Source organism: Mus pahari, chromosome 20 (assembly GCF_900095145.1).
Source record: "Mus pahari chromosome 20, PAHARI_EIJ_v1.1, whole genome shotgun sequence".
Classification (NCBI taxonomy): domain Eukaryota; kingdom Metazoa; phylum Chordata; class Mammalia; order Rodentia; family Muridae; genus Mus; species Mus pahari.
This window is the reverse complement of record NC_034609.1, coordinates 28,029,121-28,051,224: the sequence shown is the minus strand read 5'-3', so window position 1 is coordinate 28,051,224 and position 22,104 is coordinate 28,029,121. Positions and strand designations below refer to the sequence as shown.

General features: G+C 39.2%; 1 protein-coding gene across 2 annotated transcripts in view; it reads left to right on the top strand.

Moving 5' to 3' along the window:
• Positions 1–22,104, top strand: part of Terb1 (telomere repeat binding bouquet formation protein 1) — a 57,040-nt gene that overhangs the window by 9,887 nt on the left and 25,049 nt on the right. The window contains exons 5-11 of one of the 2 annotated variants that reach the window (XM_021220616.1): positions 1,564–1,624; positions 1,725–1,840; positions 1,935–2,057; positions 9,148–9,300; positions 12,498–12,629; positions 13,618–13,743; positions 15,438–15,586. In XM_021220616.1, coding sequence (XP_021076275.1) covers positions 1,564–1,624; positions 1,725–1,840; positions 1,935–2,057; positions 9,148–9,300; positions 12,498–12,629; positions 13,618–13,743; positions 15,438–15,586 — 860 coding nt within the window. Of the gene's footprint in view, positions 1–1,563; positions 1,625–1,724; positions 1,841–1,934; positions 2,058–9,147; positions 9,301–12,494; positions 12,630–13,617; positions 13,744–15,437; positions 15,587–22,104 lie in introns of both variants that reach the window. The other variant, XM_021220615.1, reaches the window with a different exon arrangement.

The following is a 22,104-nucleotide window of genomic DNA, read 5'->3' as shown; positions in this document are numbered from 1 at the left end:
TATATATATTTTATCACAAAATTCGTTAATCTTAACAGTGAAGTGATTTGTACTACTTAATCTTCAAAAAGAAATTCAAATACTTAATGAATGGGTTGACTTTTCACTGAATTAATTACAAGATTTACTATTAGTCCCCAGTTTTTTTTTTTATTATTTATTTATTATATGTAAGTACACTATAGCTATCTTTAGACACTACAGAAGAGGGTGTCAGATCTCGTGATGGATGGCTGTGAGCCACCATGTGGTTGCTGGGATTTGAACTCAGGACCTCTGGAAGAGCAGTTAGTTCGCTTAACCACTGAGCCATCTCTCCAGCCCCCCTCCCCAGTGGTTTTTATTTTAGAATAATTTTAGGTTTATTAAATATTTGAAAACCTAATATAAAGTGTTCATGTATACATATATTTTATATATGTGTATAAAATATAAAGTGTTTATGTAGTTAAAACTTTGCTTGTGTATGTACACACATGTGCATGTGTTTGTGCTTGATGTAGAAGCTTGTTGTTAGATCCCTTTCCTCAATCAATTTCCACTTTATTTATTTTGAGACAGAGTCACTTACTGACTCTGAAGCTTTCCAATCTGCTTAGACTGACTGCTGGTGAGCCCCCGGGTCAGACATGAGCTCCCGGGCTTAGTCTCTTGTTTATTTTTCACAGAGCGCTGGGGTCAAACTCAAGCTCTTATGCTACTGCTTTACTGCTCAAGCCATCTACCTAGTCCTCCATGTTTTAAAAACTTGTTTCATTTAACTCTTGAAATTGTTAGCTACTTGAATTGCTTCTAGATTTTGTTTTTTGTAACTGTGGAAAATCTGAAAAAGATTTGTAGTTTTTCTAGTTTGGAGATTATTTTCACATTGTAACAAGTATAATTTAAAGTAAGCAGTTTATAACTTTTAGAGGAAAACTGAATGTTGTAAATTGCTAAGCACAGTATATTTTCTATAATAAAGCTGGATATAGTGTTTTTAAAAGAAATTAAAAGCTTATGTGTATGGATGTTTTGCCTACATGTATGTCTATGTACCATGTGTATGCCTGGTACCCACAGAGACCATAAGAGGTCATCAGATCCCCCTGAACTAGAGTTATAGATGGTTGTAAGCAACCATGTGGGTGCTGGGAATTGATCCCAGGTCCTCTAGAAGAACAGAAAATGCTCTTAACTACCGACTCATCTCTCCAGCCCCTTGATCATAGTTTTTTTTTCTACTGTAATTCTATATACTTCATAATACTTTAAAGTAGCTTAAAAGCTAATTATACCATTTAAGTATCTTAAGGTTTTTTTTAAAGTTTTTTTTAAGGTTTATTTATTATTATATCTAAGTACACTGTAGCTGTCTTCAGATGCACCAGAAGAGGGTGTCAAATCTCATTACAGATGGTTGTGAGCCACCATGTGGTTGCTGGGATTTGAACTCAGGACCTTTAGAAGAGCAGTCAGTACTCTTAACCACTGAGCCATCTCTCCAGCCCCAAGTATCTTAAGTTTTATAAAATTATTTTTAAATAAAAGTCCTATTCATGTAATATCTGGTTCTTTTTTAAGGAAGTGGACAAACTCTTGTGAGAGAAGTGGGTTGTATTGAAGTTCTGTCACAGATGTTCAGGTAAGTAAATAAAATGTCTTCTTATTCATTGCTTAGGACATTTATAAAATGCTTTAGAACATTTATAAAAATTCATTACCTTTTCTTTTTAACCCAATAGGACAGTTCTTTCCAATTATGAGTTGAATTTGTCAGATAATAATGTTTTCCAGAGCTATCTGTTATGGTCGTCAGTGTGCAGTACTCTGTGTGTATGTGTCAACAATCCTCAAAATGGTAATTATTTCAACAATTGAAATCCAAATATAAAAACAAATGGTGACTGATATTTTGCAAAAATCAGATTAAGACATGGTGTTCTTCCTTTCAGATGAGAATCAAATGCTTTGTTGTCCACTTTTTCCATGTGTTAATGAGTGGCTAATGAATTGCATGAGACCTGAGGTAATTCGACCTATATGCTCATTTATTGGACTTACTCTTGCAAATAATAGTAAGTATTCATTGTTTTTTAGGTTGTACATTAAGAAATGCATTTAAAGGCATAACAAACTACAAAATTCAATTAATGAGTTTGATGCTTCTATTTTGCACCATTTTGGATATATTTAGACTGCTTTGATTGTGATAGGGTCTCACTGTATAGCCCTAGCTAACCTGGAACTCGCTGTATAGACCAGGCTGGCCTCAAACAGTTACTCACCTGCCTCTGCGTTAAGTTCTTGGCTAGTCTCTTGAAGATAAGAGAATTTTGGAAGTCGATATTACTGGGAAGATATTGGAAAAAATGTTGGCAGCAGCATAGTTGTTTCTTGGGAGGTGGGGTCTGAGAACAGTCTCCTGTGGCCCAAACTGGCTTCTATAGCTATGTATGTCTATATAGCTAAAGACGACCTTAAACGTAGGATCCTCCTTTCCCCACCTCCCGAGTTCTGGAAATGTAAGTATGTACCACTATGCCCATCTTGCAATATAGGTTTTTTTTCTCCCTTCCTAAATACCCTCACAAAATAAAGCAATGAAATCAACCCTTCCCAGGGTGCACACTCTAACCAAAATGGAATTAAATTAGAAATGAACACCAAGGGGCCAATGCAATGGCTCAGTCTGTAAAGGCACTTGCCATTCAAAAAGATGCAAGTCTGATGGAGCCATGTTTGATCATCAGAACCTACATAAAAGTGCCAGGAGAGAACTGATTCCACAGAGTTGTTCTCTGACCTCCAAACTGCATGTGCATGCTGTATGTGTTTCCACATACAACATACACATGCATATATGATTCCTCAATAATAAATACAAATTTTATATTTAAGTAATATTTATTCTTTGAAAAAAATTAAAATATAACAAAAATAAAATACATAATAGAAAACAAAAGCTATCACATCAGAGTTGGGCAAAACAAACAAACAGAAGGAAATGAGTGCAAGAGAAGGCACAAGACTCGGAGACTCGTTTGTTTGTATACTCAGGAATCCCATAAATATGCTAATCTGTAAGCCATAATGTACATGCAGAGGACCTGGTGCAGACCTGTGCAGGTCCTGTGCATGCTGCCGCAGCTTCGGTGAGTCCACAGAAGCTTTGTTTCCTTGGTGTCCTCCGACCCTTCTGGCTCTTATCCTGAGCTCCGAGGAGGGAGGGACTTGGTAATGGCATCCCATGTAGGGCTCAGTGTTCCAAGGTCTTTCACTTTCTGCACAAACTCTGGCTGCAGGTCTCTGTTGTCTGCCACAGGAGGAAGCTTTCCTGCTGATGGCTGAGCAAGGCACTGTTTCCCTGGTCAGAGCATAAATGCAGTTTTTAAAAATAAACGTACAAAAAAAAATCTCGAAAAGATGACTGGTAACCAAATATGTGGCTATTAAAAACTTAGATTTCTGGAGGTTGTGGAAGTCTAAGAGATAAGGATTGTTGAAAGTTCAAGGCTAGCCTGGGTTACATGTATAGTGAGTTATACTGGGTTGTAGTGTGATGCTCTTATCTTCCTCTTCCCCAACACACACACACACACCCTTCAAAGATTTAAATTACTAACCTAAATTACCATAAGAAGGGACATCACTCTAGATTTTGTTTCCTAGGGTTTTTTTTTAAGATTTATTTATTTATTATATGTAAGTACACTGTAGCTGTCTTCAGACACTTCAGAAGAGGGCGTCAGATCTTGTTACAGATGATCCACCATGTGGTTGCTGGAATTTGAACTCTGGACCTTTGGAAGAGCAACTCGGGTGCTCTTACCCACTGAGCCATCTCACCAGCCCTGTTTCCTAGTTTTTATTTGATGTATATGAATGTTTGTCCACATGTGTGCCTATGTACTACATGTGTGCCAATGGAGTCAGAAGAGGGCGTGGATTCTGTGGGATTGCAGTTACAGTTATGAGCTGCCTCTTGAGTGCTGGGAATCAAACTCAGGTCTGCTGGAAGGGCAACCAGTTCTCTTAACTGCTAAGCCATCTCTCCATTCCTCACTCATGATCTTATCAGAGCTGTTTGCTTGTATAATGTGTATGAGTGCTCTGCTGCATGTACATCTGCATGACAGAAGAGGGCATCAGTTGCCTTTATAGACAAATGGTCAGGAGCCACCAGGTGGGTGCTGGACATTGAACTCAGGAGCTCTAGAAGAACAGCCAGTGCTCTTATCTGCTGAGCCATCTCTCCAGCCTCATTACCATAGCCTAGTAAAGTAATAGTAGAAACTGTTTTATATCATGCAATTAGAAAATTCTAATGACTTGGACAAATTCTTTAAAATATAGAAATGATGAGAACTTACGCAAAAAAGATAATTTGAATATTCCTCTATCTGGAATGTCTATTTATTTGTTCTTTTTATTTATTTTTGAAGGATTTTTTAAAAAAATATTTGCCTGTATGTTTATGTGTGCAGTACCTTTGGAGACCAGAGGGTATAAATGCCTTTGGAATTAGAGTTACAGGTGGTTGTGACCCACCGTGTGGGTTTTTGAAACTCAACCAAGGTCCCCTTCCTTCAAGAAGAGACAGTGGTCTTAACCAAAGAGCCATCTCTCCAGTCCCAAGTTATTTTTTCAAGACAGGGTATTGTGTAGTTCAGGCTGGCCTTAAACTTGTTGCATAGCTGAAGCTGGCTTTGAGCTGGTGCTTTCCCTTCCACCTCCAAAGTGCTGAGATTACAGGTGTATGCCAACACACCTGATTCCACAGTTCCAGATCAAGCAGAAGTCACAAACTAAAGCTTTAATAAACACAGGGGAATATGAGAGCCTGATAATTTTACTGGTGAACTCCACAAAACATGTGAGGAAAAACGCCCCCCCAATTCTATATAAATTATTCCTAAAAATAAAAGTAGAAGAAACACTTCTGAATACATCCTGTAGCATTTTACCCAAGTCAAAAGAAGGCATTTAAATAAAATTATAAGTCAAATCTGTTATGAACACAGATACAAAAATACTATTTGTCTATATGAAACAGAGCCTCATATAATCCAAGTTGGCTTCAGATTCTCTATGTGGTTGAGGAGAACCTCAAACTTGTGAACTTGCTGCCTTTTCTCCCAAATGCTGGAATTACAAATGTGTACCATCATCATGATTGATTTATATGGTGCTAGGAGTTAAACCCACTGCTTTGTATATGTTAGGCACGTATTCTAACCAACTCTGAGTTACATTCCCAGCCCTAGATGTAAAAATATATAGCAATATTTAAAAATCAAGTTAGGATGATGCCATCTGTGTGAGTTTGTCCTGCTTTACATAGCGGACTCTTTTTGAAAATTATTTTTCATCTTTTTAAAAAGATTTATTTATTTATTTTATGTATATAAATACACTATCTGTGTATACCTGCATGCTAGAAGAGGGTATCATATTCCTACATAGATGGTTGTGAGCCACCATGTGGTTGCTGGGGATTGAACTCAGGACCTCTGGAAGAGCGGACAGTGCTCTTAACCACTGAGCCATCTCCCTAGCCCCATAATAAGAACAGCTATTGACTGTTGGCATCTTTATTTTGATCACAATTAACTGGGGGCAGGGTCACTCAGTGTCTTAAATGTGGACTCTCTCATCTCTGGTGCACCTGTCTGGGGGACCCAAATTAGTATTAGAATACAAGCAGCGGGCTGGTGAGATGGCTCAGTGCGTAAGAGCACCTGACTGCTCTTCCGAAGGTCTGGAGTTCAAATCCCAGCAACCACATGGTGGCTCATAACCATCTGTAACAAGATCTGATGCCCTCTTCTGGACTGTCTGAAGACAGCTACAGTGTTCTTACATATAATAAATAAATAAATAAATAAATAAATAAATAAATAAATAAATAAAAGAACAGGTGGATAACAGTGGAGGACACATACTGGGTTGAGAAGGGAAGACAGACAGACAGACAGACTTAAGTGCTTCACAACAATACTGAGTCCTAAGGTCTTCAGGGTAGGATACGCAAACCTGGCAAAAACTTTAAAAAAAAAAAAAAAGAATACAAGCAGCATTGTGCCAACTGTAAGCAGTATTACTACAAGGACATACAAAGTAAATAGTATTTCTATATGCCCCAACAAACTATTAGAAGCGTAAAGCTATCATTTGTGTCTGTTTATGTATGTTGTGGGCATGTACTCATATGAACATGTGGCAGCAGATATACTTCCCTGTGCATTCCAATGTGGAGGTCAAGGAATACCTGTGGGTATTCTCCTCTGTCACTCTCTACCATACTTTCTGAGGCAAGGTCTCTCACTGAAAGTGAAGCTTGCTGTTTCAGCTAGACTTGCTGGTCAGCACACCCCTGAAATCTGCCTCTCTTTGTTTCCCCAGCACCAGAGCTGCAGGTAACACATCTTAAGTGTTGTCACTGTGATCCAGTTGGCTAACACAGCAAAACGTTGCAGCGTTGCAGATAATATGTAAATCGTGAGATGTATGTTTGTGGATGGGTTTTAACATTTACTTTATATATGTGTATGCTTGCTTGTCTGCATATGCACTGTGTCCATGCAGGCACCCACAGAGTCCAGAAGGGGTTAGACTATATGAGACCTTGTCTCAAAAAATAACTAAACTTTGAAAACCACAAACAGGAACAAAACCTTCCTTTTTTTAAAAAAAAAATAATTTAAAATATTGTATAGTCACCATAATGTTGAAAATGTTTGTTGTTCTAAGATGGCAGGATGGCTCAGCAGGTAAAGGCTCTTAACATCCAGCCTTACTGTCTGGGTTTGATGCCCAGGGTTTATATCATGCAAGTTGAAAACCGTGTTCCAAAAGTCATCCAATGACCTCCACATATGTGTTGTGGTATATGTGTGCACATGCATATGAATAAGTAAATGTAAAGATAAATTTAATTTTTTTAAAAAAATTTATTTATATGAGTACACTGTAGCTGTTTCCAGACACACCAGAAGAGGGCATCAGATCTCATTACAGATGGTTGTGAGTCACCATGTGGTTGCTGGGAATTGAACTCAGGACCTTTGGAAGAGCAGTCAGTGCTCTTATCCTCTGAGCCATCTCTCCAGCCCAAATTTAATTTTTTAAGTGAAGTTTTTAAGGGTCATGAAATCAGTGGGTAAAGGTGCTTGCTGAGAACTTACTCCACAAGTTGTTCTCTGACTTGCATATGCACTCCACAGCATGCAGTGTCCACTCTTTCCACAAGAATAAATACAAATATTCCCAAATAAATACAAAATATTATTTTTATTACATTGTATAATTTTTAGTTCCTTTCTCAGATAGTGACACAAACCTGTAATGCCAGCACTAGTAGAAGCAGGGAAATCAGAAGTCAAAGGTCAGTCATAGCAACATACGGAGTTCAGTGCATCCTGGGCTGCATGAGACTGTCTCATAAAACAAAGATAATTAAATAATATAAACACAAAATATGTTTCTGGAAAGGGGTAGTGGCTAGAGATGTAGCTTAATGGAGAAATACTGATGTGTGTATACATTTCTGATTTCAGTCCCTAGCATCAAATAAATAAGTGAGCTGTGTAAATTCTGGATGTGATATTATTTTAGGCAAATACCTCTTTTATTTACAATGTAAAAATTAATTTTTTCTTTTAATTGTCTTGGCATTTAAATCATCTTCCTCAGAACTAGACGAATCTAGGAAAAAGTCTTGTGGCAGGATTTTAACTACTAGCCTCATATCCCTTGGTCAAGCCTGTTTCTAGGTTAGAAGCTTTAGAGATACTGACTTCAGAGCTTAAGGGGATCCTTTCTTATCAACATTATTTTCAAGCTGAGGCATGGTGACAGGTGCCTATAACATTACTTGGGAAGAAGCAGCAAGAGAATCTTGAATGTGAAGCCAGCTGGGGTAATTAGTGAGACTTTGTCTCAAAATAAACTTATAGGGCTGGCGAGATGGCTCAGTGGGTAAGAGCACTGACTGCTCTTCTGAAGATCCTGAGTTCAAATCCCAACAACCACATGGTGGCTCAGAACCACCTGTAATGAGATCTGATGCCCTCTTCTGGCATGTCTGAAGACAGCTACAGTGTACTTATGTATAATAATAAGACTTAGGGCCTGAGCAAGCAGAATTGACGGGAGCGAGCAGAGGTCCTAAAAAATTCAATTTCCAACAACCACATGAAGGCTCACAATCATCTGTTCAGCTACAGTGTACCCATATACATAAAATAAATAAATCTTTTAAAAAATAAAAATAAATAAACATATATATATATATAATATATAAACAAAATTTTGTATATATCCATTATTGAATCTTTTCTCAATGATATGTTAGAATTTTGTGCTCTAAAATAAAAGGCATATGAGGCAGGGTGTGAGGGCATACTCCTCTAATCTCAGCACTTGGGAGGCAGAGGCAGGAGGATGTCTATGAGTTCAAGGCCAGCAGTCTCAGGATGGACAGCCAGGAATACATAGAAGAAACCCTGTTTCTCAAAAAACAAACAAACAAAACTATATGTGGTTTTGAAACAATGAGATACATTGTTATTTGTAGAGCAAAACAGTCTGAGATATGAGTTATGCTGGAATTTAGAAAATAGGCAACTTGCTGGTCATAATACCGAGATAAATGAATGAATCTGTTCTTTCATTGTTACTATGTTGAGTTAGGGTCCTGCTGTAAACCCAGGCTGCCTCTCACTATCTTTTGCCCCGACCTCACAGTCCTAAGATGATAGGGCTATACTTTTCCATTCCCCACTCATACTGAATTTATTCTTTATAGCTCTACTGAATTTATTCTTTATAGCTCTACTGAAATACTTGTTTAATAGTTATGAAGAGCACTTTATTCATATTACAGAACAGGCCAGCTCTCAGAAATGAAATGAAAGATTTCCTACACAAAACAAAGTGCTGTCTTACTCTACATATCATTGCACTGTGTCAGGGGGAGTGTTACTATGTTACTATGTGTGTGTATGTGCACATAAATAGACAAAAGTTGAACTTTTAATTCCTTAATTTCAGAGAGTTTCAGTATTTGAAAAGTCAAACAAAATGTATTTAATATAAAATGAATGAATAAAGCAATACACCGGTCGTTTTTGAAATATTAACAGTTTTGCTACTTTATTTCTTAAGCACATGTTCAGAACTGCTTTGTATCTTCGGGTGGACTGGATGTTTTGTCTCAGGTTCTTGTGCAGTTGGAGTCTGATTCACACAATACTCTTTCCAGTGCTAAGCTTGCAGTCGTAGTGACAAAGACCATGGATGCATGTATTACTGATAACTGTGAGTCAAAAAGCTTAATCAGTTTTCTGTAATTGGACTTTGTTTGAACTGAACATGGTGAATGTTGAAATGCTACATTATGTACCATTGTGGGCAAAATGTCTAGCTTCTTATAAGTGGAAAGGAATCTTAGAAATTACCTATTTCAGTTCCTAGTTTAAGGATGCATATCTAAGTCTGACTTTAGGTCTAATGAGAGAATCAAAATAAGACCGTCTTATTCTTAAATCATTATCTCACTTAAAAAGTTGTGTTAGCAGCCAGCTACTGGATAGAGCACAGGGTCCCCAATGGAGGAACTAGAGAAAGTACCCAAGTACCTGAAGGGGGCTGCAACCCTGTAGGTGGAACAACAACAGGAACTAACCAGTACCCCCAGGGTTTGTGTTTCTAGCTGCATATGTAGCAGAAGATGACCTAATCGGCCATCAGTGGGAATAGAGTCTCCTTGGTCTTCCAAACTATATATGACCTAGCACAGGGCAGGGCCTGGGCCAGGTAGTGGGAGTGGGTGGGTAGGGGAACAGAGGTGGGGGGAGGGGTATGGGAAACTTTCGGGATAGCATTTGAAATGTAAATAAAGAAAATAATAATAATAAAAAAAAAAGAAAAAAAAAAAGTTGTGTTAGCTAGATTTGGTGGTTTGTGCTGCGGATCTTCTGCATCCCAGCCAGCCAGGGTCATATAGTGAGACTCTGTCTTTAAAAAGAGAAAGCAACCTTAATTCAAAACTTTTAGATGACAAATCAAAAGACATTGAGATATCAGAAATGGAAACTCAGTTTATAAAATTTTGGGAATTGTATAAATAATTGGATTTGAGCTATGGAGGTGGTTCAGCAGTTAAGAGCTCTGGCTACTTTTCCAGAGGACCTAAATTTTGTTCCCAGCACCAAAGTTGGATGGCTCACAACCACCTGTAACTCCAGCTTCAGGGATCCGACATCTTCTGGCTTCTGCTAGTACCTGCACACACATGGTATCTTCTTAAATAGAGACACATGCCTATACATAAAGCTTAAAGAACTAAAACATGCCTTTATGTGACAAGGGTGATGTCTGACATACCAGGTGCATAAATGAGCAGTAGAACCAGAACCACGGACACATCAGCTTCTCATTTGTACAATCACTTAGACTGGTAGTCTGTAAATTCTTGTAATAAGGAAGTTGTCACATTCACAAACAGCCCAAAAAGTAGATGGCTGAGCTTTTAGAGACGTATTTTATGTATATGAGTGTTTTACCTTAATGCTTTTGTGTATACCATGTGTGTGCCTAGTGGCCATAGAAACCACAAGAAGACATTGGATCTCTTGGAACTTGAGAGACAGGTGACTGTGAGCTATGACGTTAGTGCTAGGAACTGTACCTGAGTCACCTTCTATAAGACCAGCAAGTTCTCTTAACTACTAAGCCATTTCTCCAGCTCCTAGATGCCTACTTAATAAGCGGTAACTGAATACCTCCTGTGTGCTGAGTCCTGAAGACATAAAAATTGCTGAGATGTAGTCCCTTGAACCATGAGATATATCAGCAGGTAGAGGTGCTTGCAGCCATGCCTGACAACCTGTGTTCAATCCTGGAACCCATGTGGTGAAATGAGAAATAAAGTTGTCCTTTGTCCTGTATGTGTGCACCATGACACATGTGCAAGTGCACACACAAACACATTAAGTAAATATTAAAAAGTATAAATGAGGGCTGGTGAGATGGCTCAGTGGGTAAGAGCACCCGACTGCTCTTCCGAAGGTCTGGAGTTCAAATCCCAGCAACCACATGGTGGCTCACAACCATCCGTAACAAGATCTGACGCCCTCTTCTGGTGTGTCTGAAGACAGCTACAGTGTACTTACATATAACAAATAAATACATCTTTAAAAAAAGTATAAATGATATATAGTTCCTTGAGTAATTCATAACCTTGAGTATTGTTCATACCAGTATTATTAGACTCTGGGTGAACTCTATTGAAAGCCCTATAAAGGCCATACAGGGTAGTGCATACCTATGAAACCAGAATTTAGGAGGTAGAGGTAGAAGAATTAGTGTTCAGGGTTAATCTCTGCTTAATAATTAAGTTTTAAAGCCAACCTAAGCAGTTTAAGACCCTGTCTCAATCAAAAGTAAAGTAAATCTATACCTTATGAGGAAAAGTATAGCTTAACATAGTATACTTCTTGAATCTTATCACAGTTAAGCATAGGCTTATATATCCTTCATTGCAACATCAGATAAGAGATATTTCAATCTCAAGCAGGGTTTGATTATCTAATAATGCACTTACTATCCAGTATAGATACCAGTAAATATATAAGGTAAGAGTACATATATTCAGCTTTTAGGACTATAGTATTAGTTCATATTTACAGCATAATGCAAAGCAACTAAAAAAAAAACATTCTTTTAAAAATCACATAAAGAGAAAACACACGGAGAGACTCATGGCTCTAGCTGCATATGTAGCTGAGGGTGGCCAAGTCAGTCATCAATGAGAGGAGAGGCCCTTGGTCCTGTGAAGGTTCTATGCCCCAGTATAGGGAAATGCCTGGGCCAAAAAGCGGGAATGGGTGGGTTGGGAGCAGGGGGAGCGGAGAGAGGATAGGGAATTTTTGGAGGGGAAACTAGGAAAGGGGATAACATTTGAAACGTAAATAAAGAAAATAGCTAATAAGCAAAGAAATGCTGATAATTCTTACAATTTATAATTATTTAATAATAGTTATTGTAAAAAATGGTTATCTTGTAACTGAGACAAATATACTGTAATGTTCTATGTAATCTAAAATATAAATTCATATATTTTTAACAGTAGTTGAAAAAAATCACATAAAGGGCTAGTCATGATGGCACACCTTTAATCTCAGCTCTGGGGAGGCAGAGGCAGAGGCAGATGGATTTCTGTGAGTTTACGGCCAGTCTAATTACATAGAGAATTCTAGGTCAGACAGAACTACATGGAGAAAACTTGTCCCAAAACAACAACTAAAGGAATATATAATGAGGACTATAGTAAGTCATCATTATCTTACAATATATTTATTTAAATTAATATATTGGATATTATGTGACATGTATATATTAGATATTATATAGGCCTATGATATCCTTCCTGAATAAACTCTGCAAACATATTGTACATGTGTACTTAGAAATTTTAAATTTGTACTTATTTTTTTCCTATATTAAACTAGCAGCTGCTTTTGCAGTGATATTATCCAAGTACCACATTGTTTCTACACTTCTGGCATTACTGCTTCATGAAAGTCTTGATTCAAGAGAAAAATTTAGCATCATTCTTGCCATTGGTCACTGCACAGAGGATTGTGGTAGGTATTCAATTAACTCAGTGTATGTTAGCATAAAGGGCTGGGAACATGGTTTTGCTTCTTTCCCCTCTTCAAATCCAGCTTTCCCTCCAGTCAGTTAAGCTTATTTTCTTTTTCATATTCTATTTGGCTAGTCACTGAAGCTCCTGTCTCTCTCCATTTTCAGTCTTCTCACCATGTCATTATACAATTCTAATCCTGTTCTCTCTCACCAAAAGCCTTGAAAGGTCAGCTCTTCTAACCTTCAGTGAAAACTTGAAAGGTTTGCTTTCCTCTTCCTGTGTCCATCCCAGCCTCCTGTAGTTCACTCCTTCCAACAGTCTCCACTCGGCTCTAATGATCTCCCTCCTTGACTCACTTTCCCATTTCTAGTCTTCTCCCTTCTCTCTCGTTTCTTCTGCTCTCTTCCCTCAGTTTTTCCTTCCTTTATCAGTTTCTCTATTCTTTCTCTTAACCTTTATGAATATTATTGTTTCTGTATGTGTGTACATATACATGTGTGTGTGTGTGTGTGTGTGTGTGTGTGTGTGTGTCTGGGGACGCACAGAAGCCAAAAGAGGAGGGTATCAGATGCCCTGGAGTCAGAGTTACAAGTGGTTGGGAACCATCTGATGTGGGTGTTGGAAACCAAACCTGGATCTTATGAAAGAGCAGCAAGTGCTCTTAATCACTGAGTCATCTCTCCAGCCCCATTCTTGATCTTTAAAAAACCAAATGAGAGCTATATGTTTACTGGTATGAGGTATGGCCTGTTGTGGCTAAATTTTAGAAACATTTTATTTTAGAATGTGGCTACATGTTAGAAATCATTTATGAGACTTAATGTAGTTTATATAAGCAGATTATCACCTAAATTAAAAATACTTTTAAAATTCTTTATTTTAAAGTTTGAATTATGTTCATAACTATCATAGCAATGAATCATCATCTCATATTTAAATGCTTCATGAAAAAATAATCACCATTTTAATTTTTGATATTTTTACAGAGAAAAATCAGTATGAACTTTTAAAACACAATGGGCTTCCACTGATGATACAAGCCTTAACTGAGTTTAGGAATGAAGACCTAAGCAAAGCTGCCACTTATGTGCTTCACAACTGCAAAAAAATTAGTAAGTTTACCATTACCTTAGGAAAAGATCAACTGGCTGGGTGTGGTGGTGCACACCTTTATCCCAGCCCTGGGACACAGAGGCAGGCAGATCCCTGTGAGGTTTAGGCCAGTGACATCTACATAGGCAGTTCTATGTCAGCCAATGCTACATATTAAGACTTTTTTTTTTTTTTTTGGTTTTTCAAGACAGGGTTTCTCTGTATAGCCCTGGCTGTCCTGGAACTCACTTTGTAGACCAGGCTCGCCTCGAACTCAGAAATCCGCCTGCCTCTGCCTCCCGAGTGCTGGGATTAAAGGCGTGCGCCACCACGCCCGGCTTAAGACTTTTATCTAAAACAAAAAAGCCCAAAATATCAGCTGTCAGGTATAGTGACACACAGCTTTGATTTCAGGACCAGAGGCAGATTTTTGTGAGTTACATAGTAAGAACCCATTCTAAAGGAAAAGGAAAGACAATAATCAATATTTTATGCCTCATAACTTATTTTTAAATCATAAAGTACATTTGCTTATTTATTTAAGAACAGAAATTTTTGTTGTATGCTAAGTTTCATGTAAGGCACTGGGATTGAGATACAGTTATAAGGAAACTATGCACCTATAAGTTTAGTCTAAGTAAAGAAATATTCTAAAAAACCTGAGACTTGGTAGTACTATAAATTGGCATAAAGATTGTAAGGGGGGTAGATTGTGGTTACCTGGAAACCTATAAGCAAAGCTTTGATTTTGGGAGAAGGGTCCCAAACCAGAATGAAAGTAATTCTTGAACAGAGATCTGAGTTGCTATGGACAAATATCTTAGACCTAAGCAACAGGTCCTAGCTTAGGAGGGAGCCTGGCATATTTAAAGAATTGAGCAGTCTAGCTGGAGCCCAGAGAGCTGGTGGTAGCTATAAGATTTCTTTGTGAACAAGAAAATATGACCATAATACATTTTTAGGAGGATGGTGTTTTAAGCATACCTGTGTCCTAGTTCCCTTTCTACTGTTGTAATAAGCACAGTGACCAAAGCCACTTGGGGAGAGAAGAATGTCTTTCAACTTACACCATAAAGGCAGGAGAGCTGAATCAGGGATGGCGGGGGAGGGGGGACTGCTTACATGGCTTACACGACTTGCTCAGCTTACTGTTGCATACAACCCAGGACCACCTGCCCAGGGATGGCATCTCTTCCAGTGATCTGGGCCTTCATGCATCAATCCTTAATCAAGAAAATGTCCCACAGACTCACAGGCCTGTCTTTTGGCAATCTGATAGAGGCACTTTCTCAGTTGAGGTTCCCTCTTCCCAGATGACTCTAATTTGTGTCAAGTAGATGAAAAGCTATCCAAAACAATCTACTTTTTGTCTAGAGATACAGCTGAGTAAGAAAGTATATGCTTAGCATGTTATTGGCCCCGACTTTAATTCCTTCATTCCAAATAAACTACTTTAAAGCCAATAACCTTGTATCTGGAATAACATTTCCCTCTAACTATGAAGAGTGGAGCCTAATTTGTGACTAAGTCCTGAGTTTCTGCTGTGCACTCTTTCCACTCATTTTCAGGACCAGTTATTGTATATGGATATAGTTTAAAGGTGGGATGGGTGGAATATGTAAGGTGTTATTAAAGTGTGACAGTAACATTTCTAATAATGACAAACTCCTTTCTCCTTTCCCCTCCCTGCCTTACACCATCCCACATTACAAAGCTGGGAAATTATCTCTAGGACAGAATTCTTTTGGTGAAAATGAAACTGAATTAAAGGACATAAGCGACCAAGAGACTCTTAGAGAGCACTGGAAGGCAGCAAAGGAGATTCTATGCAGAATAAAACAATTTGAAAAGGGAGGGGAAGAGGTGAGTTTTTCATTTCCCAGAATATAGAACTCTATGCAAATATTTTAAAATAGTATAAAAATGTTTTTCTCCAGTTGTTTTTAAATATTTTTAATGTAAGCCTAGTGGTGTAAATTTTAAGAGTAATACTTAAAGACTGAAGTTCGGACATATAACAGATTTTTTTTTCACATTTATTTTTATCTTTATCACTAAAAAGATTCTATTTTTATTTGTGTGTGTGTGTGTGTGTGTGTAAGGGGGTTTGGGGGAGAGAGAGAAAAAGAGAGAGAGACAGACTCCTTATGCCTGAAGAGGCCAGATGGACATAGGATCCCCCTGGAGCTAGAGTTATAGCTACTTGTGAGCTGCCTGATGTGGGTGCTGGAATTTGAACTCATATCCTTAGAAGAGCAGCAGTGCTTCTTAATTACTGAGCTGTCTTTCCATGACTTACTTATTTATGTGTATATGTGTGTGTGTGTGCATGCCACAGATTTAAGAGAGCCCTAAAATAAATGAAAGAGGGTGTTGTATCCCTTTGAGCTAGACTGGTAGGTAGTTATGAGCCATTTGATTCGGGTGCTGGGAACTGAACCCAGGTCCTCGGCAAGAGTAATGTGCTCTTTTAACCCCTGGGGTGTCTCTTCAGCTCCTAAATGATTTTTTTTAGTTTTAATTTAATATGCATGTGTGTTTTACCTGCATTTATGTATGTGCACCATGCACATGTCTGGTTCCCAAGAAGGCTGGAAAAGAAGAGAGTATCAGATCCTTTGGAACTGGAGTTATAGATGGCTGTGAACCATGCAGATAATGGGAATCATACCTGGATCATGGGGAAGAGCAGTTACTGCTCTTAACCTTTGAGCCATTTCTCTAGATGCCTCACATGAGTTTTAAAGGTATGTGGGTGGGTGGATGGGTGCCTATGGAGGCCAGAAATAGGTGTTGAATCCCCTGGAACTAAGAGGTACAGATGACTGTGAGCTGCCCAATGTAGATGCTGGGAAGTGAACTCAGGTTCTCTGGAAGAGCAACAAACTTTCTTGAACAGAGTCATCTTTCTAGCCCCCCTCCAAGTGATTTTTGAGAAAGTAGAAATGGTAACAGAAAAGACAAACTTCATAAAAGATAAAAGCAAGAGATCTAACATCTGAATAGTAGTTCAACAAAATTAGAAGAAAATGTAATTTTGATCCCTCTGCCCTTTAGGCACAGAAGCTTGTGTCTAAATTGCAGGGCTATGGTCTGACAAACGCATCAGTAGATAATCCATCATTGTACAAGCATCACAGAGTAATTGCACAAGATTACTTTACTGGTAAAGGTCAAGAGGGGACATACATTTAAGAGGTGAGGACCTGGAAGATGGCTAGTGGTTACGAGCACTTGCTGGGTTCATTTCTTAGCATACATGTGGTGGCTCACAACCATCTGTAACTCCAGTTCCAGGGGATCCAACACTCTCTTCTAATCTTCACAGGTTCCAGATATGCATTTAGTGAACATACACACATGCAGACAAACACTCAAATATATAAATTCAAAATAAATCAAGCTTTGTAGAATGGGGGTGAGGTACATATAAGACTGATGCTGACTAAAACAGTATACTGTTTTATAGTAATGTTTGGTTGGTTGGTTGGTTTTTTTGGTTTTTAAAGTCAAGGTTTCACTGAGTGTCCCTTGGTGGTGTCCTGGAAATCACTCTGTAGACCAGGCTAGCCTCAAACTCCCAGAGATGCGCCTGTCTCTCCCTACTGAGAGCTGAGATAAAGGTGTACACCACACCTAATATTTTTATTGAGGTTTAAATTATATATAAATACATACATAGAGTATGTATCTGTGGGAGGGGTTGTGTGGCCACACTTATATGCGTGTGTTCGTGTGTATCCATTCTCCACGGCTTGACTGGAGTGACTGCAGGAAAGAAATGACAGACACTGAAGAACAGACACACATACAGAAAAGCTGAGATTAGGTGACCTGTGCTTACTCCGATGGAGGGCACCCACTCCACAACCTGGCAGCTCAGTGAGTTTATGCAGGGCATAAGGAGGGAGAGGTAATAGCTCTCAGTGGGAAGCCTTAGGTTACTGTCGTCCTGGAGGAGGAGGCTACAGTTGCTAGTTCTTGCACACTGGGCCATGTTAGTAAACACTCATACTCGGACTGGAGGAAGGCCTTGCCGATTCCTCTGAGCCTCCCCTGGGGGAGGCTCTGCCACTCCCGTGAGCTTAAGTCATCATGTCCTTGACATAGCTGTGCCCACATCAACAGTACACATCCACTCAGGACTCCATGACTTCTCTTCACACATTGTTGGAGAAAGTGGTACACATATGTATGACAAGCTGTGGAAGTCAGGGGACACCTTTGGGCATTTGTCCTCAGGTACTTTCCACCTCCTGTTTGAAACAGTTTCCATTGGCTTGGAACTTCATCACATACCCCGGGATAGCTGGCTTAAACACTTCAGGGATCTGCTGGTCTCTGCCTCTTGTCTCACCATTGCTGGGATGACAGGTGTGCACCACCAGGCTGAGAGATTCATGTGGTTTCTGGGGATCTCAGTTCAAATCTTCATGTTTTCAAAGGTAGATAGATCCTTTACTGACTGAGCCACCAACAGCTTGAGATGTGATTTTCATTCTATTCACTTGTTACCTAATTCAGTGGTTTTTAGTGAAGTGCATTATTTGTTCTTTTAAATTGTCATTGTATATATATATATATATATATATATATATATATATATATATATATATATATATATATATATATTCTTTCATATCAAACTTCCTTTACTTTTTTGAGATCAGGTCTTATTTTGTAGCCCTTGCTGGCCTAGAACTTGATGTATAGATCAGGCTGGCTTCACACATGTAGCAGTCTTCCTGCCTCTGCCTCCCAAGCACTGGGATTACAGGCATGAGCACCATGCCTGACTACACTTCAGTCATTTGTTAAATGCACAATTATGTGATATTAAGGACACTCATAATGTTGTGCAACCATGTTCCCTGACCCTTGTTTCTAGACCTTCTGGTTGTTTATTTGTTTGAATCGCTATCTCACTGTGATATGCTGGCTGACATGTAATATATAGACCAAGTTGGCCTAGGACATGATCAGGGGTTTTTTTGCCTCTGCTTTCTGAGTGCCGGGATTAAAAGCTTGTGCCTCCACTGCCTGGCTATGTTACAGAGTTTTACAGAGAATTTGAATTTTAGAAAAAAGCTGGGTATTTTTAAAGAGACAACTTTTAAAGTTTATAAGACTGTAGGACTGGTGTAGCTGGACTTTGGCAACTTTGGGGGTTCTTTCTTCCATTCTTCTTTATCCTTTTTCCACCCTTTCAAACCCCTAGCACTGTTCAGGAAGGAAAAGAAGGAGAGAGGGGGAAGGGGTGACATTATCATTAGACTACTTCTGCTGATTAGGGGTGTGGAGTTGCTTAGGACAAGTTTGATCTTTGCCATCAGATATCTAATTGTTATTATTCCTCCCCCCTCCTCCTCCTCCTCTTCCTCCTCCTCCTCTCCCTTCTTCCCCTTCTTCCTCCTCCCTCTTTCTCTCCTCCTCCTTACTCTTACTCTTCTTCTTTTCTCTTCCTCCTCTTCTTCCTCCTCATTCTCTTCCTCATCCTACTCCCCCTCCCCTCCTTCTGCTTCCTTCTTTCTTCTCCTCCTCTTTCTCTTCCTCACATATGACAAATGGCAACCAACAACCCAACCCCTAATTTATAGACCCTCTGAAAAGTCCCCAGAATTCCAAACATCAAACAATCACAAAAACTATCTGCCACTGGCAAAATCCCACCCCTGCTAAGAGCAAATCATAGTCAGCTGCTGTGGACAATTTAAAACAGCCCTGTATCTCATACCTGAGATTAAAACAAAAACATATAATATTTCTGTGTTTTTTAAAGAAACCAAAATGCCAAAAAAAAAAAAAATCTTACAAACAGACTGTAAGATGTTCTAAATTGTGATGTCTTTATTAATGTTTAATCTTAAAGTTGTGGCTTAACAGTGAATACATTTATGTGTTGTCAGCTGTCCTGACTAGTTTTATATCCCCTTGACAAAATTGAAGTTATTGGAAGAGAGGGAGCCTCAGCTGAAAAAAAAAAAAAGCCTCCATAAAATTGGGCTGTAGGCAAGTCTGTGGGGCATTCTCTTAATTAGTGACTGATGTGGAAGGGCTCAACTCATTGAGGGTGGGGCCACTCCTGGGCAGGTTGTCCTAGGTAAGAAAGCAGACTGAACAAGCCATGGGAAACAACCCAGAAAGCAGCACCCTCCATGGTTTCTGCATCAGCTCCTGCCTTTGGAATTCTGCCTTGTTTGCATTACTGTCCTGACTTCTTTGGATCATGAACAGTGATATGGAAGTACAAGCTTTCTTCCCCAAGATGTTTTTGGTCATGGTGTTTAATCACAGCAATAGTAATGACTAAGACAACTACAATATTCCCAGAACATAGTCATCATTCTAAACTCAAATTCTGTATAGCTCTTTAAATTATCTAATATTTATACCAGGAAAGATATGGGAGGTATAAAATGAGGTTAAAACCTGCTAGTTCAGTGAGGTAACTTTGTTTTCTGAACTATATACAAAGTATCTATTTATAAGCCTGATTCTACAAGTAAACTGCCATCTGTTTAGAAACTTCTTTCTTTCAGTGTCATTCTACTGAGCTACTCTACTTTTCTCTTGAGTTTTTCCAAATCCAAGAGGGGCTCCTTAGCTCTCTTTCCTAGAATTCTGTTTTACCTGTGTCCTGCCAGCTGCTTCTCTGTTGTTTCTATAAGCCCAGAGAATCCCTCTTTTTTTTTTTTTTTTTTAACGGTTTTTTTCTTTTTTGGTTTGGAGCTGAGGACCAAAGCCAGTGCCTTGTGTTTCCTAGGCAAACACTGAGCTAAATCCCCACCTCTTACAGTTTTTTTAATTAGATATGTTCTTTATTTACATTTTAAATGTTATCCCAAAAGTCCCCTATACCCTCCCCCACCCCGCCCTGCTCCCCTACCCACCCACTCCCAATTCCTGGCCCTGGTGTTCCCCCGTACTGGGGCATATAAAGTTTGCAAGACCAAGGGGCCTCTCTTCACAATGATGGCCGACTAGGCCTTCTTCAGCTACATATGCAGCTAGAGACAGGAGCTCTGGGGGTACTGGTTAGTTCATATTGTTGTTCCACCTATAGGGTTGCAGACCCCTTCATTTCCTTGGGTACTTTCTCTAGCTCCTCCATTGGGGTACCTGTGTTCCATCCAATAGATGATTATGAACATCCACTTCTATATTTGCCAGGCACTGGCATAGCCTCACAAGAGACAGCTATATCAGGGTCCTGTCAGCAAAATCTTGCTGGCATATGCAATAGTGTCTACGTATGGTGGCTGATTTTGGGATCCCCAAGAATCCCTATCTTTTTCCTGGAGCTCCTTACATAAAATCTCTCCCAAGCCCAAAAAAAAAAAAAAAAAAAAAAGAACTTTCAGAGGTTCAGTAGCTATAAAAGATGTCTGTAGCTCCTCCCCTATGCCTTTGGCAGGCTGAACCATGTCACCATCTTGGTGGGGGTGCTCCAAGCCAGGTCAGTATCGAGGCCATCCAGTTGACTTTGCCTTAGGTCGAAGAGCAAAGACCACAAGACTTCTCCCAAGCAACTTGCTTTAAAATAGGCAGAAACTGGGCTGGAGAGATGGCTCAGTGGTTAAGAGCACTGACTGCTCTTCCAAAGGTACTGAGTTCAAATCCCAGTAACCACATGGTGGCTCACAACCATCTGTAATGAAATCTGGCGCCCTCTTCTGGAGTGTCTGAAGACAGCAACAGTGTACTTACATATAATAAATAAATATTTAAAAAAATAAAATAAAATAAAATAAAATAAAATAGGCAGAAACTTTCCATTCTTTAGCATTCTTATCTGTGGAGGCTTTTAGAGGCACACCCACACTGCATCTCTTCAGGATGCACCTAACTGCACCTGACAAATGCAGTATCTATTTAGGCTTCCAAGGTTTGCTAATCATTAGATTTTCTATGTATCATAAAATATCCTGTAACAATTCTGTGCCCATTAAATAACTCCTAACTCTCCAGACTGCTCACCCTGGTAGCTATTCTACTTTCTGTCCCTACAGTTATTTTATGTATTTGACATATAAATGTATATTACATAGTTTATTTTTTTAAAGTTTTGAGGATCAAAACTCAGGTCTTTGCGTTCCAGTGCTGCTCTATGCTACACTACCACTGTGCTATATCCTCAGCTTACACACACACACACATGCATGTACGCACGCACTCACGCATGCACATACCTGTAGTGTTCCTGCCTGCACGCAGACCGGCGCCTTGTCTGCATGGGCAGAACACCTTGGGGTGGGTTCGCACTCCTGCCTGCAGAACCCACTGTGGATCCGAACTGGAGGACGAGAACTCCTGAGAAAGAACAGGGCTGCAAAGGAAAATATGGGGCCTTGGCACGTGTCTGATCAAAGCCCCTATCTTTA